This window comes from Anomaloglossus baeobatrachus, chromosome 9 (genome assembly GCF_048569485.1).
Source record: "Anomaloglossus baeobatrachus isolate aAnoBae1 chromosome 9, aAnoBae1.hap1, whole genome shotgun sequence".
NCBI classification, from domain to species: Eukaryota; Metazoa; Chordata; class Amphibia; order Anura; family Aromobatidae; genus Anomaloglossus; species Anomaloglossus baeobatrachus.
Genome location: NC_134361.1, coordinates 117,000,942 through 117,022,578, shown reverse-complemented (window position 1 = coordinate 117,022,578; position 21,637 = coordinate 117,000,942). Strand labels below are relative to the sequence as shown.

The 21,637-nt window shown below is 45.1% G+C and overlaps 1 protein-coding gene across 2 annotated transcripts in view; it reads left to right on the top strand.

Annotated features, from left to right (window-relative positions):
* GCNA (germ cell nuclear acidic peptidase) overlaps positions 1-21,637 on the top strand; it is a 73,006-nt gene that overhangs the window by 22,297 nt on the left and 29,072 nt on the right. The window contains exons 2-7 of one of the 2 annotated variants that reach the window (XM_075322740.1): positions 5,101-5,254; positions 5,327-5,381; positions 7,239-7,282; positions 8,573-8,636; positions 9,904-9,965; positions 10,075-10,461. In XM_075322740.1, coding sequence (XP_075178855.1) covers positions 5,101-5,254; positions 5,327-5,381; positions 7,239-7,282; positions 8,573-8,636; positions 9,904-9,965; positions 10,075-10,461 — 766 coding nt within the window. Of the gene's footprint in view, positions 1-5,100; positions 5,255-5,326; positions 5,382-7,238; positions 7,283-8,572; positions 8,637-9,903; positions 9,987-10,074; positions 10,462-21,637 lie in introns of both variants that reach the window. The other variant, XM_075322739.1, reaches the window with a different exon arrangement.

Here is a 21,637-nt window from a genome sequence, read left to right as displayed (position 1 = left end):
TATTCAGGACATGGAGATGTTCATTTTGAGTACTTGTGGTCCAGGGTATCTCTTTTCAAATTAATCGTATAGACGATTGAGTACGTTTGATTATGCGCGTGTATAGCATAATATAACATAGATTTACGTGAATAACTTCTGAACTACACATAGACTTGATAATTTTTTTAACTAATATTATTTAGGACATTGAGATGTTCATTTTGAGTACTTGTGGTCCAGGGTACCTCTTTTCAAATTAAACGTATGGACAATTGAGTACGTTTGATTACACGTGTATAGCATAATATAACATAGATTTATGTGAATAACTTCTGAACTACACATAAAGTTGATAATTTTTTTAGCAAATATTATTCAGGACATTGAGATGTTCATTTTGAGTACTTGTGGTCCAGGGTACCTCTTTTCAAATTAATCGTATAGACGATTGAGTACGTTTGATTATGCGCGTATAGCATAATATAACATAGATTTACGTGAATAACTTGTGAACTACACATAGACTTGATAATGTTTTTAGCAAATATTATTCAGGACATAGAGATGTTCATTTTGAGTACTTGTAGTCCAGGGTACCTCTTTTCAAATTAATCGTATGAACGATTGAGTATGTTTGATTATGCGCGTATAGCGTTATGTGACACAGATTTACGTGAATAACTTCTAAACTACACATAGACTTGATAATGTTTTTAGCAAATATTATTCAGGACATTGAGATGTTCATTTTGAGTACTTGTAGTCTAGGGTACCTCTTTTCAAATTAATCGTATGGACGATTGAGTATGTTTGATTATGCGCGTATAGCGTTATGTGACACAGATTTCCGTGAATAACTTCTGAACTACACATAGACTTGATAATTTTTTTAACTAATATTATTTAGGACATTGAGATGTTCATTTTGAGTACTTGTGGTCCAGGGTACCTTATTTCAAATTAAACGTATGGACAATTGAGTACGTTTGATTACACGTGTATAGCATAATATAACATAGATTTACGTGAATAACTTCTGAACTACACATAGACTTGATAATTTTTTTAACTAATATTATTTAGGACATTGAGATGTTCATTTTGAGTACTTGTGGTCCAGGGTACCTCTTTTCAAACTAAACGTATGGACAATTGAGTACGTTTGATTACACGTGTATAGCATAATATAACATAGATTTACGTGAATAACTTCTGAACTACACATAGACTTGATCATTTTTTTACAAATATTATTCAGGACATTCAGATGTTCATTTTGAGTACTTGTGGTCCAGGGTACCTCTTTTCAAATTAATCGTATGGACGATTGAGTATGTTTGATTATGCGCGTATAGCGTTATGTGACACAGATTTCCGTGAATAACTTCTGAACTACACATAGACTTGATAATTTTTTTAACTAATATTATTTAGGACATTGAGATGTTCATTTTGAGTACTTGTGGTCCAGGGTACCTTATTTCAAATTAAACGTATGGACAATTGAGTACGTTTGATTACACGTGTATAGCATAATATAACATAGATTTACGTGAATAACTTCTGAACTACACATAGACTTGATCATTTTTTTACAAGTATTATTCAGGACATTCAGATGTTCATTTTGAGTACTTGTAGCCCAGGGTACCTCTTTTCAAATTAATCGTATAGACGATTGAGTACGTTTCATTACGCGTTTATAGCATAATATAACATAGATTTGCTTTAATAACTTCTGAACTACACATAGACTTGATAATGTTTTTAGCAAATATTATTCAGGACATAGAGATGTTCATTTTGAGTACTTGTAGTCCAGGGTACCTCTTTTCAAATTAATCGTATGAACGATTGAGTATGTTTGATTAGGCGCGTATAGCGTTATGTGACACAGATTTACGTGAATAACTTCTGAACTACACATAGACTTGATAATTTTTTTAGCTACTAATATTTAGGACATTGAGATGTTCATTTTGAGTACTTGTGGTCCAGGGTACCTCTTTTCAAATTAAACGTATGGACAATTGAGTACGTTTGATTACACTTGTATATAGCATTATATATCTTAGAATTTCAAATTCATACAGAAACCTTGAGACATTCATTTTGAGCACTTGTGGACCAGGCACCTTGATCAAAATAAAAATTATGTATGATCAGTTTGTTTTAAAACAGTTGGTGCACCATAGATGAATGAATATCTAATAGCTAACGTCTAACTGCAGACTAACTTGAATCTGGTTACATGTGCAGAGAGCAGGGAGCCGCGCACACTGCTTAGCGCTGGCTCCCTGCTCTCCTAGGTACAGTACACATCGGGTTAATTAACCCGATGTGTACTGCAGCCACATGTGCACAAAGCAGGAGCCGGCGCTGGCAGCAAGAGCGGAGGCTGGTAACGAAGGTAAATATCGGGTAACCATTGGTTACCCGATGTTTACGCTGGTTACAGCTTACCGCAGCTGCCAGACGCCGGCTCCTGCTCCCTGCTCGCTTCATTTCGTCGTTCTCTCGCTGTCACACACAGCGATGTGTGTGTCACAGCGGGAGAGTGACGACCAAAAAATGAAGCTGGACATTCAGCAACGAGCGGCGACCTCACAGCAGGGGCCAGGTCGTTGCTGGATGTCACACACAGCGACAGCGACGGGACGTCGCTGCAACGTCACAGAAAATGGTGACGTAGCAGCGACGTCGTTGTCGCTGTGTGTGACACCAGCTTTAGTTGCCGCCTGTGTTTTCTTAGCAGTATTATTTCTTGTCACCTGTACCCTCTGATTACACATAGGACGTTCCATATTTGAGATTTCTAACATAGTGGTATGGGTTTCAAGAAGTAAGCATATAAATTCTAGAATAGATGTACGTGTGGCACCCTTGGGCTTCAGGCGCCACAGGGTATTGCACCACTTCTCAGAGGTAATATCTATCACGGGTAAGGAGGGGGTTAACCTGCTGGTGCCTTCACAATACACACACAAACAGCAGGTGCTTATTCACAGGGGGTTGGACTAGGGCAGACAGGGGAGCCAGCCATCAGGAAGCATGGGACTTCCGCAGTCACTAGGACAACCACTGGGGTGGGGGGGCACCACATGGGTTAGAAGTAGGAGCGACCATCACACTTTAGACAGAACCTTCCTGGGCACAAGTGATAACACCTAGCACTGACAACAAGAGATAGTGTTCCTCTCTCCTTGTGGGCCCGTGGCTTGGAGCAGGAGGCTCGGTGCGGGTTCTGAATAGCTATAGAGGGACACTTCACTAAACCTTCACGGGCACCAGCGGTGGCTGCCGACAGATCCGGGATCGGCTGGAGCCCATCGTGGCAGAGAATGGCACCTTGGGCAGCGCTTTAAAGGGCTTGTGAGTAAAAACACTTGAAACCTCTGTCTCTCCTTTAACCGACGCCCAGTGCTGCGGCGCCAACGGGGACTACCACCAAATCCCCACCATCCTCCTGGGGTAATCCCGCTCCACCTGTGGGGAGCGACACCATCCCAGCTGCATTTAACATCTGCCCCAGTGAGAGACCCTGCATCGGCGGCCCCATCTCTGGCCGCATACCACAGGTAGCGTCACTCTCCCATTAGACTTTCCTAACCTCCCGACTACTACCTGTATCTTCTTTACCACCCCCCAATTCTCTTTTTCTTGTACGCCTCGGGGCAACGGAACCGGGCCAGGCCACCCCGTGATGACGCATAGGATCTGCACCCCTAGCCCGGCGACGAGTAAGTTAAAACACCTGGCCTGTGGGGCGCTACATACATGTAAGCAAGGATGGTTGACCTTAGGGAGATCAACATCCACCACTGCGGAGACACCATCACGTGTTTCTCAACGCAGTGATTCTAGAGCAATGCCCCGAGGGAAATATTCAAAGCAAGAAGGCCTGCGGAGACACCATCACATGTTTCTCAACGCTGGCAGGTAACTAGCCAGGTCTTTCACCGGGAAGGAACAACCACGGGAAGGGCAGTCTCCAGTCAAGGAGACCACCTATGCCAAACATGGTATCCATCCACAGACAGCCGTTTTGGGGTATTTGCCCCTCATCAGTGTGGAGTAGGAATCTGGCTAGTGGGACATTGCCTAGTAAAAGACTATGTGAGCAAGGATGGTTGATCTTAGGGAGATCAACATCCACCACTGCGGAGACACCATCACGTGTTTCTCAATGCAGTGATTCTAGAGCAATGCCCCCTGGGAAATATTCAAAGCAAGAAGACATACATACAGACTGGGCATGTTACTTTTTTTTTCAACTGCTTAAAAGGGTTGTCCAGGTTTTGAATTTGCACGAACGTCTGCAGGCACTCCCAAGGCTACAAACCTGTGAATTTTCACTGTGCTCACTGTCAGGATTCTCCAGTGCTGGCGGTAATGTGACTGTAAGCATGTGATGTGCATACCCCCAGCCACATTCCAACTAGACATGCAGCATCTGGCTCAATAAAAGTAAAGTGAGTGAGGCTACACACGTAAAGTCTCGTGTTGACGTGTGTGACTGTCGCTAACACCACATCACTGAGGTTACTGCCATGGCCAGTGATCACATGACCTTGCCAACACATCATTGCTGGAGCTGGCTTTGGTGATCATGAAGGTGAGGGTTACTACGTTTAAAATCTTAGTGTTTAAAAATAGATTTGGGGACGTTTTGGGGTGCAGAAATCCAGAGGATGGGGGATATTCTGGAGAAGTTTTGGAAGCGATTGGATGAGGAGCCAGTAAGTGTAGAGGAGAGGAGAAGGTCTTGGGAGGACCAGAGATTACGTGAGGGAAGATATTGGGGGATTAGTATGGAGATATACGGCGGGGACAGGATATGGACGGCTTTGCAGGGTATAGGGGATATGGCTATGCTTTCTATACTCTGCCGGCTTTTTGTATATGTTTGATTGTTAAATATAGAAATAAAGTGAATTTTTTTTTTAGTGCTGATTCACGACTTCTTGGACTTTGTTACTGTACCCACAAGTCAGCATTATAAGGATTGCTTAGTAAGAACATATCTTAGGTCTTACACTGAGAGAATGTTGTGCCTTTTCTCCCCAAAACAATCCATCACATGGGTATAATTTATTTCTGTTTTTGTCTTTCTTCTAGTCTTGGACAAGACAAAAGTTTGCTCCGCAGCCCCTGAGGCCAGAAGGTGCTGACAGTCCCCAGCTGCCGACTTGTGCGCAGGAGCTGGTTCTGACAGATGAAGAGGATAATACGCCCCTAAAGCAAATTGGAAGCCATCAGGCCAAACAGCCAGGTACCTGCACTATTGACGGGGTAAATATCAGTCTGCATGATAAGGTCACTAATTGGAGTTATTAATTTTCAGAGCCAAAATGTAAAGTAACAAGTCGCAGCTCCAGATCAGTGAATGAGAAGCCAAGGTAACCTATCTGCCTAATTTGTAAGGGACATTTGGAGAATCTGAAATACCGGTCATGTTATGTCACCCCAAGCAACAGCTGCAAATGGGAGAACCTTCAGCTGGTAAACCCAATGTATAGATTGTCCCTGTCTTAACCCCTTCAGCCCCCGGGCACTTTCCGTTTTTGTTTTTTGCTCCTTGTCTTCCGAGAGCCGTAACTTTTTTTATTATTCCGTCAATCTTGCCATATGAGGGCTTGTGTTTTGCGGGACGAGTTGTACTTTTAAATGAAACCATAGGTTTTACCATATATTGTACTGGAAAACAGCAAAAAAATTCCAAGTGTGGAAAAACTGCAAAAAAAGTGTGATCGCACAATAGTTTTTGGGATGTTTTATTCACTGTGTTCACTATATGGTAAAACTGATGTATCTGTGTGATGCCTCAGGTCGGTGCGAGTTTGTAGACACCAAACATGTATAGGTTTACTTGTATCTAAGGGGTTAAAAAAAATTCACAAGTTTGTCCAATAAAAGTGGCGCACGTTTTGCGCCATTTTCCGAAACAACATGTAGAGTTCTCATTTTTCGGGATCTATGGCTCAGTGACGGCTTATTTTTTGCGTCTCGAGCTGCCATTTTTAATGGTACCATTTTTGCGCAGATGCTACGTTTTGATAGCCTGTTATTGCATTTTGCGTAAAACATGCGGCCACCAAAAAACGTAATTTTGGCATTTGGAATTTTTTTGCTACTACGCCGTTTACCAATCAGATTAATTGATTTTATATTTTGATCGGGCATTTCTGAACGCGGCGATACCAAATATGTGTATATTTATTTTATTTTTTAACACTTTAATTTTCAATGGGGTGAAAGGGGGGAGATTTGAACTTTTTAGTTTTTTTTTATTATTATTTTTTAAAACTTTTTTTTTTTTTTACTTTACTAGTCCCCCTAGGGGGCTATAGCGATCAGAAATCCGATCACTCTTATCTATCTGCTGATCACAGCTATACAGCTGTAAACAGCAGATTCAGTCACTTCCGGTTTCCCTCTGCTCCGTGCCGAGAAAAAATGAAAGTGAAACTTCGTAGCTGCAGGCGTCATCACATGACCCTGTGCTACGATGGCAACCACTGAACGTCACGTGATCACTCACGTGACTTCTGGTGGGGGTGGCGGTAAGTAAAAAACATGGCCGTGCGCATATAGATCTCGCTGCCAGACTTTGGTAGCGAGATTTAAGGGGTTAAATGTTGCGAGAGTGGAAGCGATTCCACTCGCAACATGCAGACACACATGTCAGCTGTTGAAAACAGCTGATATCTGTGCCGACCGCCGCCGCCTGCCCGTGGCAGGGAGCGGGGCTTAACGGGACACGATCCTTGACGGATAGATCCGTCCAAGGTCGTGAAGGGGTTAAAGGGACTCTGTCTGCACAGGATGAGTGTTCAAAACAAAGTACAGGCAGTTGTGCGTGATGGCGGGGCCAAACATTTCGGATCCGTTTCCCACCTGCTTGTTTTCTGTTGATCTCTGGCTCTATGCAATTAGAGCTGTCACAGAGGGTGGAGATGGTGGGAAGGTGTATTTAAATATTTGGCCCTGCCATAAAGAGCGCCTGTGCTTGCTTTGAGCAGTCATCCTGTGCTGACAGTCCCTTTAAAGCTATTCAGACGCCTTCTTCACTTACATAGCTTGCAGTGTGTGCTGAATACGGACGAGGTATAGAGCTGTCAGGGCTTCTGAATCATACACACGGATAACTTATTTAAAGGGATAGAATATTAGATAATTACCGATCATACATCTTTACTGTATTTCCTATTTTTTCAAAACCTGTTTTTAATTTGATCCCTTTTCTCTTTATCTAGACCATGTGTGGTAACTGATTCCAGTGATGAAGAATTTGAGAAATGTATGTTATTTATTTTACAGATTCTATATACTTTTAGTCAAACTGTTTACACCTTTAACTTTAGTTCTTACGCCAATTATTTTATTTTTTAATAGGCTTAGTGCAGTGTAGAAATCCTTTGGTTCTGTATGACCTCAGATTTGTTCTGTGCCTTCTCTGCACCAGACTCAGACTCAAACCAGACCCTGGTCTTATTGGAGGGGGTCCTGCTGTCAGGATTCGTGGCATTAATGGTTTCTCCGGAGGTTTAATACATTTTTACCACGTAAGATTGACCTGTTTTTTTAGGACATCTTAATTGGATAAAAATCACAATTTTGCTTATACAATTAGCTTCTTAATAGGAACCTGTCTCCGGATTTGTCCCTTTATAAGCTGCGGCCACCACCACTAGCCTCTTATATACAGTATAGTAGAATACTATATATAAGAGCCCAGGCCGCTCTGTATAACATGAAAAAGACCTTTTATTATACTTTCTTGCGGGGCAGTCGGTCCATTCGGCATTGCTGGTCTCCGGTCCGACACCTCCTCTATCCTGTGCAATCGCCATGCTCCATGTGGATGACTCATCCTACATTATCCACACAGTGTCTGCCATTGTTCTCATGCGCATGTGCACGACTCTCTGCCCTGCTGAGGGCAGTTTAAAGTATTGTAGTGCGTATTCGTTCTTTGACCTTTCCCTGCATGTGCACATTACAGTACTTTGCTCTGCGTAGGGCAGATCAAAGTGTGCAGGAGCGCAATGGCAGTCTGTGTGGACGACATAGGACGCGTCATCCACACGGAGCTATGATGGACGACGGCGATCGTGAGAAGAGGCCTGGGCATCATACAGAGCAGCCTCGGCTCTTATATAGTATTCTAGAATGCTGTATATAAGGGCTTACTGGTGGTGGTCGCAGTTTATAGGGAACAAATTTGGTGACAGGTTCCCTTTGAGAGAGTACAGGAACTGTGGTGCCATCTATTAAAGGTAGCAATCTTAAAAGTCAATATCGACCCTTGAAGGAGCCTCCCCACATGATTAGGATAGAAAGCTAAACTAGGAATTCCATTTCTAGACAAGTTATTCTGGTTGTGTGCCCCTCATCAGTGCAAAGCAGATCTGGATGAGAGGCCTCAAACGGGATCTAAAGAGGAATGTTTCTCCTTGTGGAGAATAGAAAGTATTTTGGTTAAAAAGTCTATGTATTTGTCTAGTCTCTTTTATATGGCCATTGTATATTGTGTGCTCAGCTTCAGTGAAATTATTCATTACATTAACAAGTTTATTATCTCTTATAGTTTTAACCGAACTGAAAACACCAAAAAACTCAACAAACAAAGTTTTTGATAAACTAAACAACAGGTAAAGTGAGAAATCAATGTGATCCCTGGATGACTGTCCAAGATTGTTATAGCTAGAACAAATTCTTGGTTTGTGTTTAGTCTTCATTTTTATAATCTTGTCTTTACATGAATGGGGCTAAATTTACACTGTCCCTGATTCATCAAGAACGGTGACTTTTAATCTGTTTTGGTGAGGGGTTGTGCTGGGGTCTGACGCTCCTAATTCACCAAGAGACGCCCACCACTTAATGAATCTGGTGTATGAGAGAAGGGGTGTGCGCCTCTGCATCTCGCCCCACATCTTGCTTCAGTCAAGATTGCAGTAAGAGTTTTGACATCTTTTAAAGGGAACCAAACATCAGCAATTTCCTATATAAAGGGTGCTTTACACGCTGCGACATCGCCAGCGATCGCGTTAGCGATGTGAAATTCTAGATCGCAAGTGCGATCTTTTGAGATCGCATATAGGTCATTTTACGCATGTGCGATCTCGAAAGATCGCACTTGCGATCTAGAATTTCACATCGCTAACGCGATCGCTAGCGATGTCGCAGCGTGTAAAGCACCCTTAAGATGTAGCCAGTGCAGCACTGGCACTATCAGGCACAGTGTGTACATCCCATTAGTGGGCAGCTCAGGTGTTTAGGCTGTGAAATCCAACTTTATAAAGTTTGAAAATTCGTGCACTTTTTGATTGACGTGTGCACCTCTGCTGCTAATGTCCGGGCGTGTCATGCACGTGTATCCCACCCCCCGCTGCCTGTTCCTCCCTCTCACTGGCTGTATGTAAATTTCTAATTTTCAGTTAAACTGCGTCTGAGTTAGCGCCTGCGCATAACGCTCATCTCCGGTGCCATGTTTCTGAAGCCCACAGTATTATGGTCCCTGATTAGCTGCAGTAGACTATATCGTAGGAGACGTCTGCTGCAGCTAATCAGGGTAAAATCAGCTGTTCTCCAGTCCTGTTGTGACCGCGCGCGTTCCCACGGTCACAACAGATCTGAAGAAGCGAGGGCGCATGCGCCGCCCTCTCATGCAGCATAATACTGTGGGCTTCAGAAACATGGCGCCGGAGATGAGCGCTATGCGCAGGCGCTAACTCCGACGCCGTGTAACTGAAGATTAGACATTTACATACGGCCAGTGAGAGGGAGGAACAGGCAGCGGGATACACGTACATAACCCACCAGGACATTAGCAGCAGAGGTGCACACGTCAATCAAAATCTTTTTTGCAATATCTGAAAGATATCTATGAAATTAATTTTACGTTTTTTTTTTTCACAGTTTAAAGGATTTCATTGTTGAATCGGATGATGATGACTTTGATTCAATATTTTCTAAGAATGGTAAATCTAAAATTAAAAATGGTGGGTAGTGTTCAGTTCTGTTTCCTAGCTGTGTATTAGTAGAGTTGACTTATTTTTCAGGTCTATTACTATTCTCTTTGGCTCATAGGAATCAAGATGTCTGGCACAGGGTCTGAAAATTCCCAGGGAAGCCGCGGCTCTCTGCAGTGGGATTCTCCGGTGTTTATCAGTGACAGTGATGATGATTATTCCATAGTAATTAAAAGTACATGGCGTGACCGACACAGAACAAACCAGAATGGAAAGGCTGCTAATAGACAGACGTCCAAGTCTGTGGGAACATATGGCCAAGAAAACATGCCAACCTTGAGTAGACCGAAAGTAGAGATATGGCCCGCTGACCATCAGCCCAAGTTCAGCTCTCCCGGGAGCTCTGATGATGAATTTGAACGTCTAATGGATCGGATTAAGAACCGTACAAAAACCCAGACGCCCGGTTCATCTGCAATCAAAATCAAACCGAAGTCTGCAACAGGTCAGCTACTGAGACGATGCGTTCCAATACTAGGGAACATATTCAACAATAATATGCTGTATATTCCTTTTCAAAATGTTATGAGAACACCGGATGCTAGCGTAAGCCCCTCTACATGTTACCTTTTGGGCAATTTAAAAAATCAATCTTTTTGGGCATGGTGGGTGAGGCCAATGCAAGCATATATATCAGAGGAGAGTTTGCTTTTCAGCAGCTCTGACCCAGTGACCGTTCTTGCATGTAAATGCTGGTAATTTATAAAGACCCCTATTATATAATGGACTTCAAAAAATATCTTGCTTAGACTCATTTTGCTGCACAGTAGTCGCAATACATATTTTTGGTTAGTAAAGTTTCTTCAACTAGGCTGGTAATGAAAACTAAACAGAAATGTTTTACATTTTTTGCATTTATTAAAATCTTCCGCCCCACCAAATCCTGAAATGCCTATACTTAAAGGGAATCTGTCAGGTCCCATATATGTTCTAACCTACAAACAGGGGGATGTGTGGCCTAATAACCCCTTCCTACCCATCCCTGTGTTGTAATATTGTGTAATATGAATGTATAACATGTTTTATTACTTTGTTCCTTATGTAAATGATCAGAGGCTCTAGTCCCATGGGCGCTTGCATGCTTTCCGTGGTATCACATCCCTGTGGGCGTGACACCATGTATTTTCATGGGTGACGTCACCGTCAGCTCCTGGAGATCCCGTGCGTGCGCGCTTACCATTCCCGCAGCCTTACAAGAGGGACCGATTGTTTTCTTCTTTAGTTTTATAATGTAGGAGATGGTTTCTTCATATTCTGGTGGCTCTTGTAATCTGGTTTTCAATTGCTCTTGGGTGGTAGCCTTGATTCAGAAAGGTCTTTCTGAGGCCCTCAAGGTGATTGATTGTCTCTATCTGTACTGTTGGAACATATCTGATTGTACCTGATGGCCTGGCTGTACACTATAGTGTTTTTTTTTTGTTTTTTTTTTTTGTGTTTTGGATGAAAACTGTCCCATTTCAGGTATGTTGGACGGTCAATTGGCTTCTTGTACAGGGATGTCTCTTTCATTGTTCCGTAGTTTAATGATGGTGCCCAAGAAGTTGATTTCAGTGCAGGAGTAGTTGAGTGTTAGGTTGATGGTGGGATGAAACTGATTAAAGTGTTCATGGAAGGTCTTCAGCTGCTCCTCAGACTCTGTCCAGATGATATATCGTCAATGTAACGGTAGTAGGCCAGAGGCCTGATAGGACAAGAGGATAAACAGTCACTCTCAAGCTTGGCCATGAAAAGATTTGCATATTGTGGTGCCATTTTGCTTCCCATTGTAGTCCCAGTCTCCTGTAGATAGATGTTATTGTCAAATGCAAAGTAATTATGGGTGAGGATGAATTTTGTAAGCTTCACCACAGAATTAGTATCAGTTCCTGTATTTTCCAGGAAACCTTTGCAAGCATTTAATCCATCCTGGTGTGGAATATTCGAGTACAAGGATTCCACATTCATGGTGGCAAGGATGGTTCCCTCTGGAAGAGGACCTATTGCTGATAGTTTTTTCAATAGGTCAGTAGTGTCCTGGATGTAGCTGGTTGTATCCCTTACCAAGGGTTTAAGGATACCCTCTACCCATCCAGAGACATGTTCAGTGAGGGTGCCCACACATGAAATGATGGGTCTTCCTGGGTTTCCAGATTTGTGAATTTTGGGAAGCATGTAGAATGTGCCTATTCTTGGACTCACCGGTATCAGTTCATCAGTTCTTATGTATATGTCAGGCAGACAAGAGGCCAACCTGTTAAGTTCCTTGTAATAGTCCTGTGTAGGGTCAGACTCCAATTCTTTATAGTAGCATGTGTCCATCAGTTGTCTGTGTGCTTCCTTCATGTAGTCTGATTTGTTCATTATGACTATTGCACCCCCCTTGTCTGCAGGTTTCACCTCATAACGACGGCCGTACGATTTAAAGCGGCGGCAAAACAGGGTACTTATTCTGTTCCGCCGCTTTAATCGGGGTGTTTTTTTTGTACCCCGATCATGTGATCGGCGGTATACATCGTATACCGACGAACACATGAAAAAAAAAGAAATGGCCGGTAAAACTGATTTCTTTTTCATCTGACATGATCAAACATGTCAGATGAGAAAGAAATCTACACCCCTAGTGCCCCCAAAGCCCCCGGTACCGGAGAGTCCCCCCACCACCCCTACCCCCCCTCCGGAGCACTCAAAATGGCGCCGAAGCGCACAGAAAACTGCCGCCGGCGCCGGCTCTGCATTAATTTCCCTCCGATCTGAAATGATCAAACATTTCAGATCAGAGGGAAATGTCCTCCCCCTGACCCCTCCTCCGGTCCACCGGAGCCCTCTGGTCACCGGAGCCCCCTCCGGGTCTCCAGAGCCACCCCCCCTCCCCCCTCCGGAGCGTGGAAGATGGCGGCGCGCGGCCGCATTCATTCCGCTCTTTCTGCCGCATGTGACACGTCACATGCGACAGAAAGGTGTCCCCAGGTCCCGCTAGGTCACCCCCCCCCCCCCCCAGCCCCCGGTCTTACGTTACCTGTCTGGTTATCCGTCCCGCGATCACGCCGCCTCCTTCTTGAATGCTGGCGGCGCATGCGCAGACAGCGGCTGTCAGCTGGATCCCTGCTTGACGTCGCTGCTGCACAGGCTGCTCCACTGTGGACCGGGGGAGAGTGAGTGCAGTAATCTGCAGCCACACTCCTCACATGGAGAGACTGCTGTTCCAGAAAATGGGGGGTACGTTCTGTGAGCGTGCCCCTCATATTCTGGAATGAGGTTACTGCAGGTCACTCTGCCCTAAGTTGGACCGGGGCAGTGTGAGTGCAGTATTCTCAGATTACTGCACCCACACTGCTCATGGAGAGCTTGCTCTTCCAGAAAATGGGGGATACGTTCCCTGAACGTGCCCCCCATATTCTAGAAGATCCAGAGTCGGCGTGGAACCTCCAAAATGGATTACAGCGACCGGAATTTCTTTATTTTCAATAAATTGGAGAAAGAGGAATGTTTCGGGGAGTGTTTTTTCAAATAAATTTTTTTTTTTGTCTTTATTTTTTTCTATTACTGACTGGGTTAGTGATGTCGGGTATCTGTTCAGATGCCGTGACATCACTAACCCCAGGGCTTGATGCCAGGTGACATTACAGCTGGTATCAACCCCATATATTACCCCGTCTGCCACCGCACCAGGGCGCGGGATGAGCTGGGGCGAAGCGCCAGGATTGGCGCATCTAATGGATGCGCCACTTCTGGGGCGGCTGCGGCCTGCTATTTTTAGGCTGGGAAGAGTCCAATAACCATGGCTCTTCCCACCCTGAGAATACCAGACCCCAGCTGTCCGCTTCACCTTGGCTGGTGATCTAATTTGGGGGGGACCCCACGTTTTTTTTTTTTTTTAAAAAAAAAAACGCCTGGGGAGCCCTCCAAATTGATCACCAGACAAGGTGAAGCTGTCATCTGTGGTTTGCAGGCTACAGCTGTCTGCTTTACCCTAGCTGGCTATCAAAAATAGGGGGGACCCCACGTCGTTTATTTTAATTATTAATTTTTTGGGGGGCTAAATACAAGGCTAGGCACCCTTTAGTGCCACATTAAAGGCACTAAAGGGCGCCAGCTTAGAATATGCAGGGGGTGGGACGTTATATATGTTTGACATCTATCCATTCATCCATTGTAGCATTTTAGGCTGTGCGCCCATAATCGGGATTTGCAGCGTTTTGGGCGCAGAGTGTGTCCATAGTGTGTCCCTCTGTCCATAGCGCTGCGTTGTGCAGTAGAAGCACAGTGGAAGGATTTTTAGAAATCCCATGCCCAATGTGCTTGCCCAATGTGCTTCTTTTCTCCGCAGCATAAACTGACCTGTGGCGCAGCTTCCCGAGCCTCAGCATGTCATAGTTTTCATAGTTTTTAAGGTTGAAGGGAGACTCTAAGTCTATCTAGTTCAACCCGTAGCCTAACATGTTGATCCAGAGGAAGGCAAAAAAACCCCAATGTGTCAAATAAGCTCCAATGGGGAAAAAAATTCCTTCCTGACTCCACATCCGGCAATCAGACTAGTTCCCTGGATCAACACCCTGTCATAAAATCTAATATACATAACTGGTAATATTATATTTTTCAAGAAATGCGTTCAGGCTCTGCTTAAATTTTACTAGTGAATCCCTCATTACAACATCATACGGCAGAGAGCTCCATAGTCTCACTGCTCGTACAGTAAAGAATCCTCATCTGTGATTATGATTTAAACATTCTTTCCTCAAGACGTAGCGGATGCCCCCGTGTTCCAGTCGCAGGCCTAGGTGTAAAGAGATCTTTGGAAAGGTCTCTGTACTGTCCCCTCATATATTTATACATTGTGATTAGATCCCCCTAAGCCTTTGTTTTTCCTAACTAACTAACCCCAAGTTTAATAACCTGTCTTGGTATTGCAGCCCCCCCCATTCCTCTAATAATCTAGGTCGCTCTTCTATCTACCTGTAAGATTATGCTATTTATAACCTTCTATACTTTTGCTAACAAGAAAAGCATCCATTCCTCTCTTAAATTCATTCAGTGAGTTGGCCATCACCACTTCCTCAGGAAGAGAGTTCCAGAGCCTCACTGCTCTTACCGTGAAGAACCCTGTTCTATGCTGATGTAGGAATTTTCTTTCCTCCAATCGAAAAGAATGCCCCCTTGTTCTTGTCATAGTCCTTGGTACAAACAGATCATGGGAGAGATCTCTATATGGCCCTCTGATATATTTGTACATATTTATTAGGTCTCCCCTAAGTCTTCTCTTTTCTAGAGTAAATAGACCTAATTTTGATAACCTTTCCATGTATTGTAATGCACCCATTCCATTTATTATTTTAGTAGCCCGCCTCTGAACCCTTTCAAGTTCAGTAATGTCTTTCTTCAGCACCGGCGCCCAAAATTGCACACAATACTCAAAGTGTGGTCTGACTAGTGATTTGTACAGAGGGAGAATGATGTTTTCATCTCGTGCCCCCAGACCTCTTCTAATGCATCCCATCACCCTATTTGCTTTGGTGGCTGCTGCCTGACACTGGGCACTCCAATTTAGATTCTTATTCACTAAGATGCCTAAGTCTTTTTCCATGTCTGATTTCCCCAGCAGTTTCCCATTTAGTAAGTAATCGTAGCATCTGTTAATCCTTCCCATGTGCATAACCTTACATTTATCTGTGTTAAACCTCATTTGCCATTTTTCAGCCCAATTCTCCAATTTACTCAAATCCATCTGTAGTTGCAAACTGTCCTCCTTTGTGTTAACTACCTTACATAGTTTTGTATCATCTGCAAATACTGATATTTTACTCTGTAAACCATCCACCAGATCATTAATAAATATATTAAATAGTAGGGGGCCCAATACAGACCCCTGTGGCACCCCACTAGTAACCCTGGCCCAATCTGAGTATGCACCATTAATAACCACTCTTTGTTTTCTACCACTAAGCCAGCTACCTACCCATCTACACACATTTTCCCCGAGCCCAAGCTTTCTCATTTTACTTAGCAGTCTTTTATGTGGGACAGTGTCAAATGCTTTACCGAAGTCGAGATAAATGACATCCAATGATTCTCCTCGGTCCATGTGAGAGCTTACATCCTCATAGAAGCTGATCAGGTTAGTTTGACAGGAGCGATCCTTCATAAATCCATGTTGATATGGAGTTAAACAGTTATTAACATTGAGACATTCCATAATAGTATCCCTTAAAAACCCTTCAAACATTTTACCCACAACAGATGTTAAGCTTACCGGCCTATAGTTTCCAGGTTCCCTTTTGCACCCTTTTTTGAATATTGGTACCACATTTGCTAGCCGCCAATCCAGTGGAACAGACCCAGTTTCTATAGAGTCTTTAAATAAAAGGAATAGAGGCCTGTCTATCACATTACTTAACTCCCTTAATACCCGAGGGTGAATGCCATCAGGGCCTGGTGATTTGTCAATTTTAATGTTACTAAGTCGGTTCTGCACTTCTTCCTGGGTTAGGCAGGTCATACTTAATGGGGCATTTACATGATCACTCTGCATTTCCCCTGGCATATGCTTTTCCTGTGTGAACACAGTTGAGAAAAAAGTATTTAAAACATTTGCTTTTCCCACATCGCTTTCTATGATTTTACCCTCATTATTCTTTAAAGGGTCAACACCATCAATTTTAATCTTTTTTTCTGTTTATATAATTAAAGAATAGTTTGGGATTTGCTTTGCTTTCCTTAGCAATGAGTCTCTCAGTTTCTTCTTTTGCTAAATATATTTGTTTTTTACACATTTTATTTTTTTCTCTATATATTTTTAATGCTTCCTCGCTGCCTTCTTGTTTTAGCTTTTTAAATGCCTTTTTCTTATTATTCATTGCCCCTTTTACATCCTTATTTAGCCACATTGGTTTTCTCCTGTTCCTAGCCCTTTTATTTCTGTATGGTATGGCTAGCTCGCAGTGGGTGTTTAATACCGATTTAAAAATTTCCCACTTATTTTCTGTGCTCCCATTTTTGAGGACATTGTCCCAATCAATTTGGCGAAGGTCTTCTCTAAGCTGATCAAACTTTGCTTTCCTGAAATTCAGCGTTTTTGTAACCCCCCTCCAAGGCACCTTACTAAAGGACAAGTGGAATTGTATTATATTGTGGTCACTATTCCCTAGGTGCCCATCCACTCGTACGTCTGTTATTCTATCTGGCCTGTTGCTTAAAATTAAGTCCAGAAGGGCTGCCCCTCTAGTTGGGCCCGGCACAACTTGGGACAGATAATTATCCTTAGTTACTGACAGAAACCGGTTTCCTTTCTGAGATACGCAGGTTTCAGTTTCCCAGTCTATATCTGGGTAATTGAAGTCCCCCATAATAACCACCTCATTGTGATTTGCTGCTTTGTCTATTTGTTTCAATAATACATTTTCAGTGGTTTCTGTTATATTTGGTGGCTTATAACAAACCCCTATGAGGATTTTATTAGTTTTCCCTCCTTGTATCTCCACCCATAGAGACTCCACCTCTTCATTTCCCTCTTGAATATCTTCTCTTAGTCTGGGCTTTAAACTGGACTTTATATATAGACAGACTCCACCCCCTTTCCTTTTTTTACGATCCCTCCTAAACAATTGATATCCTTGCAGGTTAGCCGCCGAGTCATAACTATCATCTAACCATGTCTCAGTTATTCCTACTATGTCGTATTTCTCCTCATACATTACCAGCTCCAGTTCCTCCATCTTATTGGTCAGGCTTCTTGCATTGGTCAGCATGCAGGAAAGAAGTTTTGCTCCCCTTTTCTTAGCTTCCTTCTGATTACCCTGTCTTGGGTCCTCTTTACGGCATCTAGTATCCTTGATTAGTTTGTCCTTCTGTTGCATGTTCTTGTCTGCTGTTTTTTCTCCCATCCCCTCTTCTTCTAGTTTAAAGCCCTCCTGATGAGTGTGGCAAGCCTTCTGGCGAACGTGTGTTTCCCAGGTTTTGTGAGGTGTATCCCGTCTCTTGCGAGAAGTCCATCGTAGAGGTAATTCACTCCATGGTCCAAGAATCCAAATCCTTGCTGCCTGCACCACCGTCGTAGCCAGTTGTTCAAATCTAGTATCCTATTCCATCTTCTGACACCATGGCCATCGACTGGGAGGATTGATGAGAAAACAACCTGTACGTTCCGTTCCTTAATTTTCTTCCCCAGAATTTCAAAGTCTTCACAAATAGTTGAATTTATGTCAATTTATGCTGCGGAGATGAGTGTTCTCTGCAGGTAGCATAGAGCTCTACAGCGGCCTGAACCCAAATCGTGGGCATGGGCAGCTGCGTTCTCCCGTGGACAACACTCACATCTCTGCAGGAGGCTGACACTGTGTACTAGACGCCGTGTCGCTGGATCATGGCCACATAGCCTAAAAGTGAGACATTTGTTGCTACAGCAACATTTTTGTGAAGTACCTGTGGATTCAAAATGCTTACTATACTCCTGAATAAAATCCAGTTTCCAAAATGGGGTCACTTGGGGGGCGTTTCTGCTGTATAGGTACCCAAGGGGCCCTGCTAATGTGACATGGTGCCCGCAATTTATTTCAACTTTTCAAGAATTCAAATGGTGCTCCTTCCATTCCAAGCCCTCCCATTTATCCAAACAGAGGTTTTTGGCCACATGTGGGGTATCCCTGTGCTCATAAGACATTGGATAACAACCTTTTGGGTCCACGGTTTGTTGTTGTCTCTTGAAAAAGTGAGAAATTTGATGCTAAAGCAACATTTTCTTTGTCGCTCCATTGGGAGACCCAGACAATTGGGGTGTATAGCTTCTGCCTCCGGAGGCCACACAAAGTATTACACTTTAAAAAGTGTAACCCCTCCCCTCTGCTATACACCCTCCCGTGCATCACGGGCTCATCAGTTTTATGCTTTGTGTAGAAGGAGGCACACATGCACTCATGCTCCCATTTTAGTCAGCAGCAGCTGCTGATTTTATCGGATGGAAGAAAAGAGGGCCCCTCACAGGGCCCCCGGCATGCTCCCTTCTCACCCCACTAAGTCGGCGGTGTTGTTAAGGTTGAGGTACCCATTGCGGGTACACAGGCAGGAGCCACATGCCGTTTTCCTTCCCCATCCCTTAGGGGCTCTGGGAGAAGTGGGATCCTATCCGGTCATCCAGGCACTGGGACCGGGCTCCCTCCGCAGCCCCTGAGGGAATCTGACGGACAGGAGACTCAGTATCATCAGGGACAGGGCCCTGCATCTACAGGTACTCTGTGTCCCCTTGGGGACGGTGCATAGAGCACCTGGACCTCAGATGCTGCAGCGACTGCAGTGATTGGTATGAGACCGGGACTACCGCGCCGACCGCGCCTGCTTGCCGGCCGCGGTTTTAACTTTAGTCCCCGGCTTTTGCGGCCTAGTGCCTTAAACTCCCGCCCCCGGCCCTGCCAGTCAGGGGGTAGGGCGGGACGGTCGGTCGGACGCCGACAGTGAGGGCTGGAGCACACTTGGCTGTCCTCCGCCCCCCTCACTAATCACTCTATGGCACAGATCCCCGCACAGGTACTCAGTGTCCCCTTAGGGACGGTGCATGGAGCACCTTGGACTTAGACTTGGCAGCGATTGCGGGGTTGCTACGGGACTACCGCGCCGACCGTGCCTGCTGGCCGGCCGCGGTTTTCAACTTTAGCCCCCGGCTTTTGCGGCCTAGTGCCTTAAACTCCCGCCCCCGGACCTGCCAGTCAGGGGGAGGGGCGGGACGGTCGGTCTGACGCCGACTGTGAGGACTGGAGCACATGTCCTCCGCCCCCCTCACTTTTTACTCCGGGACTCCAGATTCCCGCACTTTTGGGGTTACGCCCACGGCCCCCTATTCCCCTGTAAACGCCGACAGCCATGTTTTTAAGCAGCACACACTGCTTGAGCGGTCGGTAAGCCAGGTGGCTTCTTCCCATCGGGCTGGCCCACCTAGAGTGCTGAACTGTGTATATATAATATATATATATATATATATATATATATATATATATATATCATGCATTTTCACAGTTCAGTGGTACATACTCAGTGATCACTGTGAGCATTGCTCGGGCCATATGGCACTCGCTAAGCCGGAGCCTGGGGCACTGGTTGGACTCGGCCCGGGTAAAACCGCCGGCGTCCCCTGTCCAGACGGCAGGGACAGAGTTTGCAGCTTTGCTGAAAAACTCTCTGAGTCACTTTCACAATCCAGGGCTCAGCCTATGGACATATGGTCTGCTAAGATACTAGAACCTTGCAGCCCAGACCGGCCCCTTACACAGGCCCCGGGCACTGCGGGATCGCTCACAGGCCCCGCTCGGTCCGCGACGCAGCGGGCTCCTGGAGGGACCTCTAGTTATTACGTGGGGGATTCCGGCACGGACTGCAGTCCCAGACCGGCTAAGCGGGCTTGCTTAGAATCTTCCCCGACTTCATCAAGAGTCTCAGCTTGAGGACTCTCTAGAGGATGAGGCGGAGGTCGCAGCCCAGGACTCTGTCCGGACGTGGCTCTCAATGCTTCAGAGATGCTGTCCAGAAGCACAAGGCTTTCCCGGACAAGCGTTTTACTAAATGCATTAATAACATACGTTATCCCTTCCCCTCTGACGTGGTTAAGGGTTGGGCTCAGTGTTCCAAGGTGGCCCTCCAGTCTCTAGACGGGCGGCTAGATCCGTAGTAGCAGTGGCTGACGGTTCAACGCTCAAGAATGCCACGGACAGGCAGATAGAGCTCCTAATGAAATCCATCTATGAACCATAGGCGCGTCCGTTGCCCCAGCTTTTGCAGCAGTGTGGGAACTCCAGGCTATCTCAGCTGCTCTGTCTGAGATTAATGCGGTCATACTCTGCTCCGCAATTAGCGTCTTCGACGTCCCAGGCGTCGGTATTTTTCATCCTACGCCATGAATGCTGTCCTGGACTCGGCTTGCCGTACAGCGGTAGCATCCGCCAATCCGGTGGCAGTCCGCAGGGCCATGTGGCTACGAGAATGGAAGGCAGTCTCTGCTTCCAAGAAGCTATTGTCCGGTTTGCCATTTTCTGGCGACCGATTGTTTGGCGCACAATTGGATGAATCGATTGAGCATTCCAAAGGAATGGTCTCGTGCTTACCCAGCCCATACCAAAGAGACCCTAGCACCCTCAGCTAGGTCCCCATCTCATCGTCCAACAGGCCACAGCCGAGCCAGAGAAACTCTTCTGCATGGCGGTCCAGTTCAGGAGAGCGGTCTCCTCATGTCCAAGACCGTTGGATGAGAGACATTCTGTCTCACGGTTACAGGATAGAGCTCAGTTCTCGTCCTCCGACTCGTTTCTTCACAACATCTCCGCCCTCCGAGCGAGCTGAGGCACGTTTTCAGGCGGTGAACACTCTGAAGGCAGGAGGAGTTGCGTTCCCCGTTCCCCTTCAAGAACGTAGTCGCGGTTTTTACTCCAACTTGTTCGTGGTACCAAGAAAGGACGGATCATTCCGCCCCGTTCTGGTCTTCACACTGCCCAACAGACATGTGAGAACCTGACGGTTCCGGATGGAATCTCTCCGCTTGTCATCGCCTCTATGGCACAAGGAGACTTCCTAGCATCAATCGACATCAGGGATGCTTATCTCCATGTGCCGTTTGCAGTGGTGGCGGTCCTACACTCTCAGGGCCACTCGGTGATCACTTACCTAGA